Below are 12,651 nucleotides of genomic sequence, written 5' to 3'. Positions count from 1 at the left end.
GAGCAACACGACTGGTGAAGGGACTTGAACATAAGACCTATGAGGAGAGGCTGAGGGAGCTGGGCTTGTTTAGTCTGGAGAAGAGGAGGCTTAGAGGTGAGCTCAGCACTCTCTAGAACTACCTGAAGGGCAGTTCTAGCCAGGTGGGGATTGGTCTCTTCTCCCAGGCAGTCAGCAATAGGACAAGGGGCCATGGGCTTCAGCTCTGCCAGGGGAAATTTAGGCTGGATATTAGAAAGAAATACTTTGCAGAGAGAGTGGTCAGGATTGGAATGGCTGCCCAGGGAGGTGCTGGACTCGCCGGCCCTGGAGGTTTTTAAACTGAGACTGGACATGGCACGTAGTGCCATGATCTAGTCAATGGACTGGAGTTGGACCAAGGGTTGGACTGGATGATCTCTGAGGTCTTTTCCAACCCAGTCGATTCTGTGATTCCGTGATTCTGTGATGCCTTGTCCTGCCTCTCAGATCCTTGGTGGTGTTGAGACAAGCTTTTTATTACCTGCCTCTCTCTCTACTTCCTACCTCTTGCATATCTAAAATACTCTTCTGAAGAGATATGGATGCATATACACTTCTCAAAAAACACTTCATAGATGCATAAAATCTTAGCCCCTGTAAAAAAGAAAATAAATACTTCCACATGTGAACTGTTTACAGAAAAAAAAAATCAAAATAATTCACTTTTTTCTTAACTGCACTGACAGCGAAGTAAATAGGATGTAAATAGCATCATTGCCATTCTGTCTAGACAATTAGTGTTAAACCTTCTCTTGAAAGCTCATCTCTTACTTTGGTCGAGACTAAAGTGGCACTAAACAATGAAAACTTTCCTTCTTGACTCTGTAGGGTGGTAGGTAAAGTAGTGATTTTTTTGTGGGATTGCTGCGCAGATCTGTAAAATGGGCAAGAAACTAAAACTGTCGATTACATCAGTTGTATGAATCTTTTGGATGCTTCACAATTCACTTGCATTGAATATAGCAAAATGGACTTCTCGCATCATGAAATACACCACAGATGTAAAGCAAGCGTAGTTCAACACCTGTGTTGCTTCCCTTCAGCCACCTGGAGAAACCGGGACATTTATTTTCCTAAGGTGTTGTTTTGCTGTAACATGTACATGGTAAACAACTATAAGAAGAGTATTTTATGTGTGCACTTTGTACAAGGTATACACTGTGGAACTGAGATGATGTGAATAGGCGTTTTGGGGATTTTGCATGCGTTGAGAATGAAAAAGGATGATGTTTATTAAGTAGTGCTAGAAAGGCAGATCAGTTACAACAGGAACGTACTTGTGGTCAAGACTCACTCCTATTTTACATCTTATGGGTTTCTTGTTTTGTGACTGAACACAGAATTAGGCTAGGAAAACCTCCAAATGTAAAGTGGTGCCATTGAAACTTGACTAACTCTAAGAATACAAATACCTGTAAAATTTGTAAAGCCCTTCTGAGTCCTGGAATCACAAGGACATGTGGACATAGAATGAAACAAGTATTTAATGTGTTGACATTTAGTTCTGTGTATGTAATGCCTGTGAAGTTGAAACAGTCACTGCAAAATCACCTGATACTTTTAATTATTTGCTTTTATACTGCCCTTTTTATAAATGGCTGCTTGCCACTAAGAACTATTATGGAAATGCAGTGTGAGGTTTTTTTAAGCAAAGAAATGATAGCTGAATATTTTGGGGTGTAACATGCTTTACTGAATTTGACAGTTCATGGGTTACTTCACTGCAGTGTTTGCACATGTCAAGTGATTATGCAACGAACTGCTGCTCATATATATGGCTTTGGCTAATTGCCGTAGTGAGTGACGGTTTTCTGTTTTCTTCCGTACCAGAACCGTCCATCCGTGATCACGTGTGCTTCAGCGAACAACCGCAACTGCAACCTCTCGCACTGCCCCATCGCGCACAGCGGCTGTGCCGCCGGGCCCGCCTACCGCCGACCCTCCAGCGGTAAGTTACACTGGGGAGAACGGGAGAACAAATCGTCTCGTGCACCGCAACGTGTGGGCACTGATGTATTAACAGGAATAACAGGAGGTGAAGCAGTGGATACCGCTGTGTATCCTGCCTACCCAGGGGCGCGTTTGCACAGATCCCCTCTGCAGCCTTTCTAACCACGGGTCCTGCACCGCAGTAGAAAGAATCATTTCAAAAGTAGGGAGAGAGAGGTGTTCTTTTTTCTTCTTTGGAAAAGCTTCTTAAAAAAACCCAAACACCCCACAGAGACAAATAAGTCATTATGTTTATTTTAGTCTAAGTGACAAAGAGCAGACAGGGGCAGCAGATCCAACCATGCTCTTATTTTAGGAGCTGTAGTTTCCTCCGTCTTTCAGTAGTCAGTAGGCCTTTATGATGCAGCTGCAGTCACAAAACTCTTTTCCTGCAGATACAAACCCTCTTCCCAAACACAAAGCCTCCACCTCCCTCTGCATGGAGAACACAAGGAGCTTTGGAGGGCCGTTGCTATGGCAACCCAAGCAGGGAGCTTCAGCTTGCTACCTCTGTGCAGTTAGGACTTTTCACGGAATCTCATCATGCAGGACTTGCTGGGAAACCTTGGCATGTGTCTCTTCACTTTCCCTCCCTGTGTGACTGGGGACACACAGCGACAGCCGGGCCAGTGCAGAGCTGGGGCACCAGCGTTCTGTACAGCTCACGGCAGCCACAACCCCTCAGTGCAACAACACAGGGGTGACGGAGGGAGGAACCTACAAGTCCATAGAAGGGTATTACCACTATTCTTTAAAAAAAAAAGATAGCTGTATTGTTGAAGACTAGAATTAGAAGGTGAAGCGAGATCCTGAAGGATATATTGCACTTTAATCAATAGCAAGGGACCTAAGATGTTAGAGGTTCTCTAGAAAACTGCTGTTACTTGTCTACTCTTCATCGAGCCCCCAGCTGTATTTACATGGGCTTTGGAACAGCGGTAAATGTTTTCAGAAAATACTTGTCTCTTTTCACTTGGAGGTCTTTGTGCATGATGCATTTATTTTAGGATCAATCAGGCCTTTCTGCAGCACAAAGGACAGTGGCATAGATCCTGACAGTTTTAAGTATTTTTGAAAGATAAATCTCCTTTAGACAACACAGATATTGTTTCTAAATTATGAAACTGCAACTCCCTCATCTTTAGTCTGAGGAATTTTTACTATTCCCATTCGAAACCAGATTTTTAAGGTTCTTTGTTCCTCTGGTATTACACCATTTTAATGCTCATAGTACCTAATGCAGAGACAATGATTCATTTAGTGTTCTGACTGGTTCCTAGCACAAGTGTGTCAGAGGAAACCCTGACATCATCTTCTGGCATGCTGTGGTTTAGGATGGGGTGTCCTCACATCAGACGGGAGCAGCAGGCTTGGGAGCTGATTTTAAGGAACCATTTCCATCTTTAATTCTATTTAAGCCTAAATATAAGTTCTACGTGATTGTTTTGGGAGAGTTCCCCTACGATCAGAGCTGTAGCTGTTACTAGCCTGAGGGAGAACTATAACTAAATATAAAATGCTTACCTTTTGCAGGTCACAGAAATGCAAACATACGTAACTCCATTTATTACTTTTTTTTTAAACTCTTTTTAAACATCTTCCTCCCCGTCCCATTCGCTACCAGATCTATAATGATGTAAAGAAGTCTCGCCTTATGCTGAGATGCTAGAAAAGCAGGAGAAAACCCAGGTCCTGAATGCAGTGCTGTGCCAGGGCTCTGTGCTAACGTGTCCTCTCCCCGGCAGCCGCCCCCGCCTGCGACCCCGTGGTGGAGGAACACTTCCGCAGGAGCCTCGGCAAGAACTACAAGGAGCCCGAGCCTGTGGCAAACTCCGTGTCCATCACAGGGTCGGTTGACGACCACTTCGCCAAAGCGCTCGGGGACACGTGGCTCCAGATCAAAGCTGCCAAGGACGGCGTGTCCAGCAGTCCTGAGTCGGCCTCTCGGCGGGGCCAGGCGTCCCCCTCCTCCCACATGGTCAATCACACTCACTCGCCCTCTGTCGTCTCATGAAGACTGGGACGTTTGTGAATTTGCATGGTTTGACTGAGCTTTGAAGAGTGCTTAAAATAGTGTTGGGAGAGGGGAGATTAGTTTTCAACACATGTTTTTGTGTACTCACTTTGTATTTGTAAAAGGGTGCCCTTAAAGACGATAGCAGGAACTATTTCATAAAGATTCATATGATGTAGCATCCTTTTTTCCTGCCTCAATTACCAAAGAAACCTCTGATGCAAATCTGCTGCCCCTTAAAAAAAACGTAATGCACGCTAATACACAAAAGCCATTACGCTTAGTTGGTTGACCCAAACGCTTTTTGCCTTTATTAGCTTCTCGAGACTAGAATTTGTCTGATTTGCTTACATTGCCTTTTTTTTCCCTCTGTGAAGTAATTTTGTATGTATATACTTGAAAAGAACTGTCATGTATGATTTGCACTATTGAAGGAGGACTGAAGTTGCGTAGCGACTTTCTGGAAGATGCTAATATTTTGAGGGCAAACTGCTGAAAAAAGGGTTTAAGGATGACGTTTCTATCAGTTTGATTTTTTCTTAAAGCAAAACAGCTTTGGAAGGGGAAGTCTCATACAGGTTATAGGTCTTTCTCTCTTTAGATTTCGGGTGCTTAGTGCTTGCAACTGGACTGCATAATTTACAGAACACGGGCATTTTTTCCTAAACACTGCAGTTTGTTAGAATAGAGCCGAGGTTGGAGGGTTCAATAGTGCTTAACAATGCATGTTTTATGAAAAATAGCTGGTATCTATTAATGTATAGACAGTAAGAATCATAATACTTATTAGCTTTTCTTCAGAATTAGTTTATTTTTGTCAGTAACAATCCTAGATATACTTACTGCTGGTACAGTTGTACTCTATGATGTTTGTATTTTATATTCACTTTAGTAGCAGCCGGCGAGCGGGGCCAGCGCAGGACGGGCCGCGCAGACGGGGCCGGTGCGGAACAGGACGCCACGGTTTGTTCTGTCCGCAGCTCCGTCTGCTCACGGGAACTGCCTTCTGGAAACTTCCATCTCTGGAATCCCCCTGTAGCTGCAGAAACTGCCCCCGTTACGTATCTTGGCTGGACAACAGATTGTTACAGTTTGTGAAATACGATCTTTAATTTTTTTAAGCTTATTCATAAACTTACGCCAAGTTGCAGCATACATTCCTCCATTAGAAAACTTTATACAGGTATTACTGCATTTATTATCATTTGCTATATTAATAGCTGCTAACTAGAAATTAGGCAGTAGAGGCAGGTGTAAAACCACAGCTGTGCTAGTACTAAGAGCTTCTCTTCTTGTACAGTGTAACTGCTCTCCCCCAGACATTCCATCTTCCCAGTACAGTTGCAACTAGGGCTTTTTTTTTATACTGGGTTACCTGAAATGATTGGTTCGGTGTAGAAAGGTAGAACTAGTTGGAAGATGAACTACACGTGATGTATTATGGACTATGTTACAGTATTGGGTCCATTGTGGCTTTTATTTTACGGTTTTGGGTTCTTTTACGGTTAAGCTATTTAATTGGAAAAGGTGCAGGGTAGAAGGAGATCAGGAGATTGGCTCTTACTCTTGTGGAGAAGGTGGCTGCTCAATTTTCTTTAAAAAAAAGGAAAAAAAGAAAAAAAAAAACACACCTAGCCCCAGTTTTACACATTTCACTACCATCCGACTGGGTAGTCAACGCTTCCTTGCTTTGGCATTCAGTACCCTACTCTGTAGGAGGATTGTTAAAAGAACACTTTTTTATATAGGTAACTTTAAGACCATCGTTACGCTGTGCGTAAAGAATGTACAGAGAAATTTGTAGGTATTTTTTGAGGAACAATTAATTTGTTAATGATATGTAGCTATTTAATTTTTCCCTTTCCTTTATTGTAATCATTCATTTTTTTTTTTTTTTTTTTGTTTGGAGAAAAAAGTTGATCTTTTTTTGTTGTAGATTTGTCTGTAATACAGTAAAAGTGCAGGAACACAGTTATTCTATGAGAACACTGCATTAGCATTAATAGCCACTAGTTTGTTATTGCTACGGGCTACTGAACATTATAACAGTAAAATACTAATACTGTAGATGGACTCTGTGGAAAATGTGACTCCTATATTTCTTTGTAAACACAAATAAGATAATGTTTTTAAAGCTAATATTTTCAATAATAGCTGTTTTACAAGGTTACATTTACTTATCTGAGATAGGTAAATGGATTTGAGGGCAATAAAGACTTAATGTGATATGTCCAGTAAAACATATATTAAACACAATAATGTCACGAAAGCCAAAGGGTTGGGGGGAGGTGGAAGGAAACTAAACTGAACTCGCCATCCTGAGATGTGGCGAAGTTTCTTCACAGAGCCGGGTCATCTACAGTTCAGTCTGAAAGATTCTCTCTGTGTTTGTAAATCTGTAATATACCATTCTTTTGTGGCCTTGTTTCACCTGCAAAAAGGAGAAAAAAAAAAAAAGGTTTGGCAGGCCATCTTTTTTTTTGTACTTAAAAGTAGCCTTAAAGAACAATAAAGTGCTCTTAAATCACCGGTGCGTTCGTGCTCCTCTGTGTGTGGCTGGTGAGAGGCGGCCGCGTTCCGCACTCAGAGCTGGGAGCAGAAACGCGCGGCCGTGCAGCCGTGATTCCTCCTGAGGATCCCCACCCTTGGGAGCTGCCACCTGCGCGAGGGGCCGGCTAGCAAGAGGCTGTTGCGTTTGCTCCCTACAAGTTCAGGGTTCATCAAGAAGCAGTCTTTACAACTACAGCAAGAACCTGTTGCTGCCACGGGGGCCGCGGTTCAGGACGTCCCTGGCTCCAGGGGCAGGTGGCAGCTCCACTGCCAGCTTCTCCAGCTTGTCCGGGGGGCTGGGGCAGCTGCAGCTGCTCCCCATGCGGCTCCGTGACTCAGGCACTTCTGTGCTGTTCATGAGAAGACCCATGTCTTAGTTTTCTTTAGTTTCTAGAGAACGGAAGCCGCTTTCTAGAGCAGAGAGCTGTATTTCAAATGCAGCGATCCATGGCCTTGTGTTGTGGATGAGCAGCTTGTCAGTATGTCACTCAGTCACTGGACTGGAGACAGTTAATCCTCCGCAAGTGTTCTGATTACCTGAGCGGTGAAGCTCAGTGAACCAGACGAGCCATCAGGAATCCAGAGGAATCCGAATGGTAGCGGTGTCTCCAAAACCCCCTGAAAACAATGAGATACAAATCACTATTGTATTAGAAGCACCAGAATGGTTTGAGAAACAAACCAGGTGTGACATGCATGTGCATTGTTAAAATAAATGTCTGGGGTGTGGGAGATTCCATGAGCAGACACTGGGAATCATCTGTTCAACACATCTGTTGAACATCCCTCAGTACCCGTGGAAGGAAGCCCAACTCTGTGCTTTCAGGGCGTTTGGTGGGAGGCCAACTACAACACGGCTCAGTCTGATGCTGAAGGGAGCTTGGTTTCCTTTCAGGAAAGAGCCGTCCCTACAGCAACTACACAGAGCAGGAGCAGCACTGTTATCTTTCAGGTCAATAACTTATTAGTCCTCTATTTTTCTACATGGTAAAAGGAAAAAAAAAAAACCAGTAATTTATTTTCCTACCACATGATTTTTCTAATTAGCAACAAGCAGTAATTTTGCACTAAAAGGTGGTGCCATGGCCGAGAAAAACAACCAGACACACTTTTCATGTTATTAAGTACTACACTATTTGTAATGGTTTCTCTGTGATGTAAATTAAAGGCAACTTCCAGCTATGTATTTGTAACCTCACCCCCCGCCTCCCATACGCAGACATTATTTTTGCTAACTTATGAGAATTTTCATTTTAGAAAACAGACCTGACATCATAAATATACTCAGGACTGAGTCTGGATCTCTCCACGCAGCTCAACAAGTGATCTCTCCTGAATACAGTTTCTTAAGTATTTCAAGCTGCTTTAGTTGTGCTCGTGAACTTCACGTGAACTTCGCACACGGAGAGCTGGCCGGGCAGCGCTGCTCTGCCACGCCGGGGAGCAACAGCGCAGTACAGCGCGTGTAGGCACACGGGCAGTACAGCTGCTCACTTACTCAGCCTGTACTAACAGTGTCCCTGCTCAGTGCCCACTGACCTGTCCCGCAGGTTGTGCTCAGCTGGTAGGGCTGAAGGGCACAACATCTATCCCCGTTACACCAACAACCACCCGAAGCGGCACAGGGAGGTTGCGGAGGGTCCGGGCAGGGTCTGCGCGGCTGCCGGCACGCACAGTCAGCTGCTGCGGCAGAGGAGGCGGCAGGGAACCACTGCAGCTGCTCGTAAAACAGCTACATCACTGCACCGTGTCACTGAACTGCTAGAATTCAAAACTGGCACATGCACAAAACCTGAACTTGTAACCAGTTCACCATCACGGATTGGCGCAGTAACTGCACCGGGGGAAGACGCTTCCCAAGCAGCAGCTGAGCTGTCGGTGCGGCTGGGCTGAACGCTGCCCGGGCGCCAGGGACGGCTGGGGGCGGGAACAGATCCAGCTGTTCTAGGAGGACAGAGCAGTCAGCACAGAAAAACATGTAAAATTGTCTTTCAGCATCGTTCAGAAGCCTTTCTGCAGCAGCAGCACTGGGAGAAGTCACTGCATACGCTGGACTAACTAAAGTTACAGTGGTCCACACCGGCTGTGTGAATGAAGACTTCTCCAGTATCCCAACACCACGCCAATACGTCATGCTGCTTAACGTGACAGCCTGGCAAAACACATCAGAAGCATTTTCAATGTTATTTGTGTAACAGCTCTACTCAGCAGCGTTAGCACACGTATGCTTGGCTGAGGGGAACATTCACCACTATCTTTAGAACCCAGTCTGCACCTTCCTGAGGCACAGGGGCTTCTGTTCGTCTGGCGTGGATACAGAGCCCAGCGTCACACGCCGTGTCTGTAGGGCGGCTCCAGCGCCCTGCCCCACCGTGCACAGCTGGGTTACGTGCTGTTGAAGCACACTTCATCCCTGAAGGGCCCAGGACAGAAGATACACCAACTGAATAACTAAATTAATTTTTAACTTCCTATTTAATGGGCACATTCTGCCCCTCTCTTGTAGAACAGCTCTCACAAGTGCATTTCTTGGGTATAAGACAGCCAAGAGAGACAATGTAATGGGTTGTTTTTAAACTGTGGCTGCATCGAGCTCCAGGCAGAGCTCTGCTGCTCCGGGTGCTCTCCTGCCACTGCACACCAGGAACAGCGCCTGGTGCCTCCCGAGGTGCAGGAGCCTGTGTCTGGTCTCAGGAGCATGTTCCCCTCATGCCGTGAGCGGTGTGATGTGCTTTTACACCCAGCAGCGGGGCTGGGAGGCTGGCGGAGGCAGCACTTTGCACCAAGAGTGACATTTTAAACAGGTACTTTTGTCTCCATCAGCAGGGAACAAGCTGTGAGAGCCCAGCAGGCCTGGGCAGGTCCTACTCACCTTTCCCTGTGCAGCAGAACCACATCAGTTCCCGGCCATCCCGCTGCTGCTCACCCTTCAGTCCCAGAACCACCTTCACTGCAGTGGCGTTCCCGAGTGCCTTCACATCTAATCCCGCAGAGCCACCAGCCCAGGGACACCGTCCCAAAACAGTCACTTCCGTACAAAAGGTAAGGGGAGAGCAAGTCATTTCCTCCTCAATCCAAAAGCCACAGACGCCACTTCTTTCTCCAGTTCTCTAATTTCAGATTTTTCTGTGCCATATTTAATAGTTTACAGCAAACTCAGGTGTCTTGATAGGCTGGAGAAAAGCTGCAGGAAGAGTTAATGTTCAGTGTAGAACAGCCACTGCAAATACAGAGGTTAAACTGTGAGACAGTAAACTCAACTTTAATTAAAACGCCAAGGACATATCTGGTGCTGGTACTTTGAGATGGCAGGAGGAGCACCGGGCACCAGCCGGCCATCTGGCGCAGAGTTCTGGAGCTTTTAGTTCAGAACTACAGTTCGAAATCCTAAGTCGTCCTCTGCAAAACAATTCCAATCAATCAGGTGATGCACTTCCTTGGTGTTTCTCCATGTCTTCTCTAGACTAACTGCTGAGCTTGGCATCAGGTTTGATTCTTATTTGCAGAATAGATTCAAATTTGCTGGTGTAATTCTGCTCAGCAAATCTGATAATCACGGTTACAGGAAGCCACCAATATCCAAAGGCACGTTCTGGCGAGCAGAGCAGCTCAGGAGCCACCGGCCAGTGCGGGTGGGACCCTCCGCAGGCACCGGCACCGGCACCGGCAGGGACGGGAACTGGCACCGCCCCAACCTCGCCCTCAGGGTTGTCGCTCCCCTCAGGAACAGCCGCACCAGAACACACCGGCTGCAAAGGGGCCGCTTTGGTGGTATCAGTGCGGCAGCACCACAGGGAGCCCGGGGCTGCCCCCAGACCAGCGCCCGAGTCTCCACATGGGCTTGTGCTGAACCAGTGACAGGAGCAGCTGTGGCCCAGGGACGCCCCTGCGAACAGACCAACCATGCGCAAGGGAGATGTGGCGGGTCCTGTGCCAGAGCGCCAGCTCCTCCAGCCCCACCAGCCCCACTGGCTTCTCCAGCCCCACCAGCGCCACTGGCTCCTCCAGCCCCACCAGCCCCACCAGCGCCACTGGCTCCTCCAGCCCCACCAGCCCCACCGGCTTCTCCAGCCCCACCAGCCCCACTGGCTCCTCCAGCCCCACTGGCTTCTCTAGCCCCACCAGCGTCACTGGCTCCTCCAGCCCCACCAGCCCCACTGGCTCCTCCAGCCCCACCAGCCCCACTGGCTCCTCCAGCCCCACTGGCTCCTCCAGCCCCACCAGCCCCACCGGCTTCTCCAGCCCCACCAGCCCCACCGGCTTCTCCAGCCCCACCAGCCCCACCGGCTCCTCCAGCCCCACCAGCCCCACCGGCTTCTCCAGCCCCACCAGCCCCACCGGCCCCACCAGCCCCACCGGCTTCTCCAGCCCCACTGGCCCCACTGGCCCCACCAGCCCCTCCAGTCTCCATCCACCATCGCGCTCCAACTGCAGCAGCACAAGAGGAAATTCTGGTATTTTCCTTTGTGACACAACCCGGGCCCAGTTCATCAGCCTACAACGCGCTAACCTGGGGCTTGTTAGAGCTGCTGATTGCTGTATCACTTCGGCATTTATCCCAGTCACTGTGCTTCTCTCTGAAGAGCGGCTGGCATGGACAGTCAGACTGACACACATCTATATTTGAGCAGAGCTGGAAAAAAAACGGCATTTCTTTTTCTATAGGCTGCTTTTAACTAATGACAAAGCAGCTCCTGACTCCCAGTAAGAACACACTTCATTGCATTCACAGGAGACTGTTCCAGTCCTTTTCTGCTTGTAGGCTGGCCGGTTACACTGCTCGCTGCGCCGCTCTTCATTCTCATTTTACATGTCATTTTGCTAAGCAGCAGCTTTCTTAAACGCCAAGGAGAACATCTGTCTTCTCTCCATCACAAGACAGACACGAAGGCATCTGTCAGCACGAAGCTGTGTCAGCCACACGCCTGCTATGGGTAATAGTCAGAAAGCTGCTTATCTGAGAACTGTTTATTCAGTTTGGGCAAACACTCTGTACACACAACACTTCTGACAACGTCCTGCGATTCAGGGTGGAATCAACGTTCCTATAATAAGCCAGGAAAACACAAAGCTCAAATCTACGGCTTCCTGAAATATTAAAATAATGTGGGTCTAGTTGTGTTAATGACATGGGGCTTATGTGTCAAAACATCCACAACGCAGCACTGCAGTGTTCTAGGTTAGAGAAAATCAAGTATGAAAAATGAGATTTGTTTTTACTTTCAGAGAAAAAACAATGCTTCAAATAGTTTAAAAATAAAAAACCAAAGTCCTCGCCCTAAAACCAAACCTTTGCTCCTCACTGACCCACCGTACTGTTCTGTTGTTGTTGTTGTTGTTTTGAGAGGGAATCGGGGATGAAAAGAATGGAAGAAACCAACAATGCTTAGACATTAAACCAAAGGCCGTTCCTTTTCCTTCCAAGTGACGGGTTCTTGTGCTCGTGCTGAGGCTACAGAAAATCTCCTCAGAAGAAAACACACGACAGGACCGCAGGTAACGCAGCGTTACGGGCTTACAGCAGCAGCGAAGCCCCTTCCCTCAGGTTCACCGGCACACCTTTCTGTACCTCGGTGTTACTTTTCTGCATCACACATTTCCCCACGGCATCGACAGTCGCTGCCATTGGGCTGCCGGAGCCAACCTGACTTCCCCACCAGCCAAAACGCTGGAAATTCGTTAACTGGAACTGATATCTAATTGAAGAAGATAACTTCTTCTCATTATTCAGAGTTGCTAAAAATAAAGTCATCCTCTGTTGTGAAAGTCTTTTTTAATCGTAATGGTAACCTTTGTCAGCTGTTTGTACCTCTCTCTTGCCCAGTGGCTCTCACACCTCCCCTAGGAATTTGAAAATTGAGATTAAAATAAGTAATTTCTTATACCTGCAGGGCCAATTTAGAAAAGTAACAACTGAAACTAGTAAACCTATTTATTCAAAAGTAAGCAATATTCTCATTTTGTCCCCTGAAATGCAGACCTACAAATGTACATAATTTACCTTTTGCTTTGAGAAAGCCTTAATGATTTATCAGGAAAGCAGAATTAGCTGGTCCAGGGGAAAAATAACATATAAG

General features: G+C 46.7%; 1 protein-coding gene and 1 long non-coding RNA gene across 3 annotated transcripts in view; one reads left to right on the top strand and one right to left on the bottom strand.

Moving 5' to 3' along the window:
• Positions 1-6,551, top strand: part of VGLL4 (vestigial like family member 4) — a 48,527-nt gene extending 41,976 nt beyond the window's left edge. For both annotated transcript variants that reach the window (XM_005502823.4, XM_005502824.4), the window contains 2 exons: positions 1,852-1,969; positions 3,756-6,551. In XM_005502823.4, coding sequence (XP_005502880.1) covers positions 1,852-1,969; positions 3,756-4,024 — 387 coding nt within the window. In that variant the 3' untranslated portion in view covers positions 4,025-6,551. The remainder of the gene's footprint in view (positions 1-1,851; positions 1,970-3,755) is intronic.
• Positions 5,866-12,651, bottom strand: part of LOC102097693 (uncharacterized) — a 7,698-nt gene continuing 912 nt past the window's right edge. The window contains exons 1-2 of the long non-coding RNA XR_010474980.1: positions 11,085-12,651; positions 5,866-10,460 (exon numbers count right to left, since the gene is read on the bottom strand). The exon at positions 11,085-12,651 is cut by the window's right edge and continues 912 nt beyond it. This is a non-coding gene — a long non-coding RNA (uncharacterized LOC102097693). The remainder of the gene's footprint in view (positions 10,461-11,084) is intronic.

This window comes from Columba livia, chromosome 10, assembly GCF_036013475.1.
Source record: "Columba livia isolate bColLiv1 breed racing homer chromosome 10, bColLiv1.pat.W.v2, whole genome shotgun sequence".
Classification (NCBI taxonomy): Eukaryota; Metazoa; Chordata; class Aves; order Columbiformes; family Columbidae; genus Columba; species Columba livia.
Note: the sequence above shows the minus strand (reverse complement) of the source record. Positions and strands in the feature narration are given on the sequence as shown.